Source organism: Egretta garzetta, unplaced genomic scaffold (assembly GCF_000687185.1).
Source record: "Egretta garzetta isolate BGI_Z169 unplaced genomic scaffold, ASM68718v1 scaffold80, whole genome shotgun sequence".
NCBI lineage: Eukaryota > Metazoa > Chordata > Aves > Pelecaniformes > Ardeidae > Egretta > Egretta garzetta.
Genome location: NW_009258214.1, coordinates 75,629 through 83,819, shown reverse-complemented (window position 1 = coordinate 83,819; position 8,191 = coordinate 75,629). Strand labels below are relative to the sequence as shown.

Here is an 8,191-nt window from a genome sequence, read left to right as displayed (position 1 = left end):
GGGCTGGGGGCTGGAGTGCGGCAGGAGGATGGACTCCCAGGGCTGCCATGGGACCTGACAGCCCCTGCCCAGGAAGGAGGCAGCTCTGGGGCTGGGACAGGAGTGCTCAGGCTCTGGGAGGGCCCAAGGCAGCAGGAACAACACATGGAGTCTGGGGTCCTGTCAGAGCCAGCCGAAGGACAATGCCAGCCCTGTGTGCCCCAGCTGCTCCCAACGCTGTGGGAGGTGATCTGCCAGCTGTGACTACCCCCTGGGGCTGGCTGGGGAGTCCAGGGCACCGCAGCCACCTTAGGGCTAACTGCTGTGAGGCCACAGCCCTGGGCTCACCCCAAACAGTAGCCCTGTTGTGGGCTCCAGCTTGAACCAGGCAGGGCCTGGGGGAAAAACCAACTAAGGAACCCTAGGGTGAAGAGATGGGCACTCATGGGACCTTGCCGAGAACAAGTTTTTGCTGGAAACTGTGGCTGGCAGGATGGAAATGTCTCTCTCATCAGGAATATTCCCCAGGGACCATGGGCTCTCACAGCCCCACAATCTGACCCTGAGACTGCTGTCCCCAAGACATTTCCCTTCCCCACCACCATGGCTTTGTTCTCTGCTCCTCCCCATCATCCTCAAGGAGACACCCTGACACCTGGGCAGGCAAGCACCAGCTACGGCTCAAACCCACAAAGGCTTTTAATAAGAACAAAGATGGCAGCACAATGCAAACCCAGGGGAATCAAAATGGAGGAAATGCCAGGCTGTTTGTGCTGCCCATGGGAGAAGGGAGAGGGTTCCCTGGTGCTCAGGGCTCTCCCAGCTGCACAGCCCTCTCCTCCCTCCTGGCTGCCCCCAGCTGCACAGCAGGGCTGGGCTGTCCTGTCCTGGGGCTCCGGGACTGGTGTGCGCTGAGCTCCAGTGTCCCAGCCTTTGTGTCCTCTGGGGGATGTGCCAGAGATACCTCTTCAGCATCGTCATAGCCTGTGCTCTCTGGGGACAGACACCAGGCATCTCCCTCATCCCCAGGGCCCCCAGCACTTCTCTGGGAGTGCAGGTTTGCCCCTGCAAGCAGCAAGGCAGGCCATGGCACGTTCACCCCAAGGGGTGCCCCTCCTGCTCTGTACATCACCCTCCTCCCTTCCCTCACCAGTCCTGACTTGGTCAGCTCCCTCTCCCACCCCCAGACCCCCAGGAAAAACTCCTGGGGCATGTTGCTCCACCCTAGGAGGTTGGGCCCTCAGGACAGCAGTGATTCATCCCACACCAGGGATGGCACCTCATAAACCAGCAGCACCATCCCTCCGGGGCCATTCCTGGCTCCTGCTGCCTCTTCTGATGCCCTGGGCATTTCGAAGTCTCCCTGCCCAGAGGCAGGATCCTTGCCAGGCTCAGAAACCTCCCTGGCATCATCATAGCCATCCGCTGGGTCACCCCTGGGCAGGACAGGGAAATCTGAAAGGAGACGGGAGCTGATGACACTGATAAATTACATTGGCAGAGCAGAGTTTGGGTGGATGTGCAGGGACATGGGGCTCAGACACTGGTGTTGGCAGCAGCACAGGAGACCCCCTGCTGTATCCTCCGCACCTCCGATGGTGGCACTCAGTGCCACCACTGTTCTCCACATGCCTGCAGGGAGGAGAGAGAGACTCCTTCCCATGCCCTATTACCTGGTGCTGGTCCCGGACCATCCTCCTCCTTGCTGTCCCCAGGGCAGGGCTGCAGCTTGGTCAGGGTTCCCTCAGAACAGGAGCCTGGTGGGAGGCGCAGCAGGTGTTATGGGAGTGCGCTCTGCTAAGAAGGCTTGTGGTCAGTGCTGCTGGGGACGGGGGACCCACAGAGCCAGAGCTGAGTGGGGAGGAGGGCTCAGGATTCAGCCTGCTCCCCTGGGACAAACTCTGTCTCCCAAGGGCTCCCAGAACTGCCATGGGACAGCTCTTTTCCTAACCCTTCAGGTGCCACCCAGGAGTGCAGGGACAGACCAGAGAGGGGCTGGGATGGGAAGAAGTGGTGGGGAGGAAGCTCCTCTCTTGGGCCCAGGACCTGGCTGCTCTCCCCACAGCCCCAGCGCTGCAGGGAGCATGGGCCAGGGGACTGCAGGGGCTCAGCCATGGGTGGGGGTGAGGGGGAAGAGCCTGGCACATGTGCCCCCCACGAGGGACCCACACTCACCTGAGCCACTGAACCTTTCCTGCTTCCCCCATGCCGGGCTGTACCTGATCTCCTCATAGACGGCTTCAGGGAAGGGCTCCCAGTCTCTCCCAGAGCCTGTGGACAGGGGCAGGGCTGGCACAGAGTCAAGCAGAGAGGGGACAGGATCCCGCTCTGCTGCCCCAGCTTTGCCCCCCTGTCTGGTCCCCGCTCCCACTGCCTCCGTGAGGGCAATGTCCCCATGGAGATGGTCTGGGGCTGCGAGACCCTGGCACTGTCCCCTCAGAAACAGCCCCCGTGCCCCTCTGGCCCCTGGGTCAGGTCCCTCGTGCTGAGCCGGGAGCAGATCCCACCTTTCCTCTCCCCCTGCAGCTGCCCCCTCTCTTCCCCAGGCATCCATAACATGGCCCCTGCCCTCCTGGGGGGAGCTCAGGCTTGGACAGAAGAACATCCTGGGGGCCTGAAACCATGGGCAAGGACCCTGCTGCCCCACACTCCTCCTCCTGGCATCTCCCCTGACCCAGACCCACCTCCAGAGCTGCCCGAGTGCTGCTGGGTGATGTCCTCGTCTGTCTCCCCTCAGCTCCCATCTCCCCCAGCCCAGCTCTGCCATTTCTCTCCTTGCCCTGGCCCTATCTCCCGCCAGGCCTGGACTCTCTCCTCCCTTTGCTGCTGGTGGCCTGTGGTCAGGCAGTCAATGAGGCGGGACAGGGGACAGCAGGCAGCACACACTCTTGTCCCCCCAGCTCTGCCTCGGCCACTCCTTGACACGTCACAGCAGCCCTGGCCTTGACAGGAGACATCTTTCTCCGGGACCCACCTCTGTGCCCAGCCCTGGCGCTTCGCACTTGCCCGGACAGGAGGGCCAGGAGAAGGCAGACAAGGGCCCCCAGGATGATGCACATGATGATGGGCAGTGAGAGTCTCCCGCTGCCAGTTGTACGGCCCCGTGTGGGATCTGCATGGCAGGAGCACAGAAAGGGCAGCAGAAGGCCTGGCAGAAGTGTGGGGCTGGGACGCCCCAGTCCTGACCCCCATTACCCCAGGGGGCAGGGGACCCCAGGGGCTGAGTGATGAGGAAGCTCCCACCTTGCTGGAAGAATGACAGCCCTCCCCAGTGCTCCCCCCACTGCAATCCCAGTGCCCCCTCCTGGGAGTTTCACACCCTGGCCCGGAGCCCCTTCTCTCCAGTTCTGGGTCACTGCTGGCCCCAAGAAGACCCAGCGCTGGTGGGGAGGACAGGTTACCTTCTTGGGGATTTGTCCTTCCATTCTCCTCCTTCTGCAGAATTTTCTCCAGGGTTTCTCCAGGGAGAAATTCACCCTGCTTCTGCCATGGGGTCCCCTGCTTTGAATGGCCATGGCACACCCAAGGGGCAAATGGAGTTCACCCAGCGTTTTCCCAGCACTCACCTGAGCAAATGACAGCAGCATTGTTCTCATGGGAGCACGGCGAGGCCCCCAGGGCTGTCATGGGGCACTGTCCCAGGTGGGTTTCAGTCCCATCACAGTGAAATGAGTCTCTCCAGACAGGTCCTATTCCTCTCCCAAAATGCCCTCCTCTGGGAATGGACTCAGCAAAGCCGCAGTTGAGGTGATGACAGAGAACGTGCGCATCTGAGAGATCCCAGTGGGAGGCACAGAGGGTGCCCCAGGTCCCCAGCACCTCGACCTCCACCCTCCCCTCACATGCCGTGCTGCCATTCACCAGCCTGAACCCTGTGTACTCTGGGGACAGAGAAGGATGAGAAAGCGTGGACTTGTGCTCTCCCTCCCTTGGGAGCTGAAGGAGAGGCCAAAAGGGTGAGAGCCGGCCATTCTCCTCCTTCTGCACCATTTGAAGGCTGCAGACAACCACATCACCCCTTCTGTCCTCACACCCAGCACAGCACACCCCTGCCCTTCTTCCCTTGTCCCCAGCATACCCCTTGTGTCTACCACCACACCCAGAGTCCTTACGTGTGCAGGTGACACTGACAGCATTCGCACGCGTGCAAGGCTGGTCTCTGGGGGATCCCCTTGGGCAGAACATTAGGAAGGATTCATTCCCCGCACACTGCAGCTCTCTGTCCCAGATGGGACCAACCCCTTCTCCAAAGGGAGCTGCCCCACGGACGAACAGGGCTGCGCCACACTGCAGGTCCCTGCAGACGACGTTGGCAGCTTTGGGACCAAAGTCTGAGTCACAGACAGTTTTCCACTGGTCCCCATCATGGATCTCCACACGTCCTGAGCAACGGCTGTCCCCTCCGACCAGCTGGACAAATCCTGAAGAACCAAAGACCCCTGTGAGTTCCCAGAGCCTTCTGGCAGTGCCCTGACTACATCCCACATCATCCCCAAGAAGGCCATCGGCAAAGAGCCCCACAAGCACCCCAGCAGCTCCCAATGGCACAAACACACTAGGGACCCCCTGTTGCTCCTCTTGCATCATCACAGCACTTTGGGGTTTGCTTCTCTCCCAAATCCTAGGCCCAGGCCCTGCTCAGACAAAGTGCTGCCATCCTGGAGAGACAGCCTGGGCTTCCTGGCACCAGCCACAGGCACAGCACCACCCAGGCCAGAGGGATACTGGCCCAGGCACTGTTGGCTCCTGCAGCCTGCTCTGCCTGCTGAGCTCAGGGCCAGGCCAAGGGACCCCTGGGGACTTCCAGAACCATAGCCTGCTCTCCAGGTAGTCTGGGGCTGGTGGGACGCTGCTGTTAAGTGGAACACATCCCAGGGTATGGGCATGGCACAGCTCTATCTACAGTGGGAGTCTGTAGCAGCCCCCCCAGTCTGGCACCTGAACGGGGAGGTGGTCTTCAGCTGGGGCCAGAGTGCACTGCCAGGCATGCCCATCCCCATGAAGGGCCAGGCCGAGGGCAGGGGAGCAGGCAGAGGAGCAGCCCTGGTCTGACACCAGCTCCCAGTGCAAGGACAGGAAGCAAGGACAGGGCGAGGGCTGGCAAAGCCCCCATGGCACAGGGCAGCCAGGGGCTGGGGTAGGCAGGAGAGGCTGGGCAGTGGCTCAGCACTGACAGCACAGGGCCATGTCCACATGTGCTGGCTCTGGTGGGTGACCCTGGCAGAGGAATGGGGGGCTGTGTGCCACCCTGCTCCTCTGCCCACGGCCAGTGCTTTTCCCCTTTCAGCAGTCTCTGTGCTGAGGCTGAGGGACTCCTGCCTGCCAGGTGGCACCACCCAAATATCCCCAGCCACTCTGCGCCCTTCCCTGGGGCTGTGGGTGCCCACGTGAGCAGCTCTCAGTGCCTCTGGAGTGGTGGGACCTGGCTCCTGGCAATGACAGGCAGGCCCTGCCTGAATGGGATGAGAAAGATGGGAGCCAAGAGAGACCAAGGGTCAGGGAGGGGCTTTCATCTGAGCCCCAGGCACCAAGGGAGGGTCGGCTGAGCCACCACAAGGGCCAGGAAGTGTGTACACACCCAGGGTGGGCTCTCACGGGGCTTTCCTCAGAGACTGTGAAACCAGCAACAGATGTCCCAGCTCAGCAGTGCAACCAGCCACCCTGGGCCCTGCTCTGGCTTCCGCTTATTGCTTCCTGAGAGCACAGCCAGTTCCCTCCCCACACCCTGGACTCAAAGGTGGGGAATGGGCTGACCCTTACCTGAACACTTCACTCCAGCATCAAATCTGTGATCCCATGTGTATTTACCCCATCCACCGTGTGCACAGTCAGACAGGGCAGACTCGGTGCCACGACAGCCAGCATCAGACAGCCATGTGCGGCCAGATCCTGACCCAAAGTGTCCGTACTGAGGAGCTTCAAGAGCAGACCCACAGCCCAGCTGCTTACAAACCACTGCAGCATCTTCCATGTTCCAGTAGCCACCAAATACGGTCCCCCACTGGTCCTCATGTTTCACCTCCACTCTCCCAGCACAGCGCCCACCGCCATCCTTCAGCCTCACCTCCATAGATCCTTCAAACAGCAACACAGGACCAGTTAGGAGCATGCCGAGCACCAGCCTGCAGGCCTGGGAGTCGAGTCACAGCACCAGGGTGGGAGCCCTCTCCTCTCTGAGTTGTCCCTGGGGAAGTGTGGTGGTCTGTCCTTTCCCCAGGGGCTGTGCAGGTTTGGGATGCCAACTCTGGCCCTGCTGGGCCATTCACCACCTGACAGGCATTGGCACCTCCTCCCACTCCAACCGCTTCTGCCCATGCCCACCCACACACCAGGCCCCCAGGCCATGCACAGGGCACCATCTCCTCCCCAGGCAAGTGCACCCTGGAAAGCACCAGGCCCTCAGCGTCCATCCAACCCATGTCCCCTCCTGCGCCTCAGGCACCTGCCCAGCCCCTCTGCTTGACCAGGGCCCCCAGAAAGGAAACTTCTCTGCCACCTGTGGGTGCAGACAGCTCAGTCCCTTTCTCTCTGTGGGGCACCAACTGCCTTCCTGGGGTCGGGGGGACCCTGGATCCTGGGGCACTGAGCAGCACACAAACCCACCAGGGCACCCTGGACATTGCCTCTGCCCTGGCCATCGCTGAGTGCTGCCGTCACCACTTGGGCCACTGCCCACCTCAGGGGCACACAACTGGGGAACAATAGCTGCTAAAAGGGTACCCCAGGGTGGCGGTGTCTAGAAATGCAGCCAGAAATGCTGCCTTAAACACAGAGATGCATGGGGAAGGGCAGAAGATCCATGGAGCTGAGCACCTTCTGAGCCTCATCGCAGTGGAACCTGGAAAGAAACCCCAAGGGATCCCAATGACCCCACTGGAACTCACTGGCCCTGGGCTGTGAGAGAAGGGAATCGGCACTTACCCCTGCACAGCTGCACCCAGAGGAGCAGCCACAGTGCTCGAGGGGACAGGAGCCCCTCCAGCCCCATCCTGAGTCTCCGTCCCTGCTGGCACAGCCCTGCTGCGCCCCAGTCTCTGCCACGGCTCCTGGGCAGTGATGGGAACAACGCCGATGGGAGGGTAATATACCTCTGCAGATGCCAAGCCAGCTGCAGGAGCCAATCGAAGCAGCAGCACCTTCTTGGTCGTTATCAGGAGCCATCTCCCCTCTGGCAGAGCCCAGCCCTCCAATGAACATCTCCAGCGCTGTTCATGACCATATATGAGGCATATAGATCATATAGATGTCCTGCTGTGGGTGTCACGGTCACTGCAGTGGGGGATTGTCACAGGAAAAGCCAAGTGTGGAGAGGAAATGGGTCTGTCAGCCCTTGCACCCTGCTGCAGGGACTGGGAGCGCTGAGCATCTTCTGCAGTGGGCGCATCCAAGAACACAAGGTGTGAGTGTCCAGCCAGCAGCGAGGCGTGGGAAGGAAGGAGCTGGGGCTGCCCCGGGGTCTGTGTCAGGATGGGAAGAACACAGCCCCTGGCCCTGCTAGAGACCCCACTGTGCCGGGAGCAGCACCTGGGAAAGCTCCCTGGCCAGGGGAAGAGCTCCATCCTAGGAGTGCTGTCTGGCCCCTCCATCCCTGGAGAGCCCGCCAGGGGGTCCCTCGCAGGATCCAGAGCTGCGACATGTCCCTGTTCTGGCAGCAGACATACAGCCCAGAGGCTCAGACGTCTCCCTGACTCTTAGCCTCTCACCCAGGGGCCATTATTCCCCACGGGCGCATCGGGAGCTGGAGCCTGCAGGTGCACAAACCACAGACCACGTGACCTGTCAGCACTCGCTGCGCTCCCCCCGCCGTGCCCGGGCAGGCACTCTGTGGTTTCCTCCTGGCACCGCGCCCAGGCACATCCCTGCCATGCCCCCAAGCCACCCCCACCCCCACTGCTCCAGCCAGACCTGCAGGGGCTGCTCCTTCAGCCTCACAGTCACAGGGACGAGCACCTCCCATCCCCCACCATGCCCCTCGGATGCACATGGCCACTCTACACCCAGCCCCACAGCCACATGGTGACGTCGCTGACGTGACCTCACACCTTCCTCATGCCATAGCTGTGACTGTGAGTTATACTGACAGGGACCTCACACCCTCCTGCAGACACCACTGGGTGCTCAGGAGCTACAGTGACGGTGACCTCACACCTCTCCTACTGCCATCGCTCTCTGCTCAGAACTCACACTATCACACGGGTGTGTGTCTGTGCTG

At 61.5% G+C, this 8,191-nt stretch overlaps 1 protein-coding gene across 1 annotated transcript; it reads right to left on the bottom strand.

Annotated features, from left to right (window-relative positions):
* Positions 1-1,219: 1,219 nt before the first annotated feature.
* Positions 1,220-6,088, bottom strand: LOC104123752 (scavenger receptor cysteine-rich type 1 protein M130). Its single transcript, XM_035889401.1, has 7 exons — positions 5,740-6,088; positions 4,092-4,400; positions 3,546-3,851; positions 2,954-3,091; positions 2,155-2,250; positions 1,653-1,736; positions 1,220-1,434 (listed from the first exon to the last, which is right to left on the bottom strand). Exons 1-7 carry the CDS (start codon positions 6,086-6,088, stop codon positions 1,220-1,222), a joined length of 1,497 nt encoding a protein of 498 aa, XP_035745294.1.
* Between the last annotated feature and the right edge of the window lie 2,103 nt (positions 6,089-8,191).

Excerpts from the sequence above, each read along its gene's own strand:
- LOC104123752 (XM_035889401.1), bottom strand. The coding sequence starts at position 6,088 with ATGCTCCTAACTGGTCCTGTGTTGCTGTTTGAAGGATCTATGGAGGTG. Across the intron at positions 4,401-5,739 it reads TGCTGGAGTGAAGTGTTCAG|GATTTGTCCAGCTGGTCGGA; the intron begins GTAAGGGTCAGC and ends TTGGTTCTTCAG. Across the intron at positions 3,092-3,545 it reads TGCTGCTGTCATTTGCTCAG|ATCCCACACGGGGCCGTACA; the intron begins GTGAGTGCTGGG and ends CCTGCCATGCAG.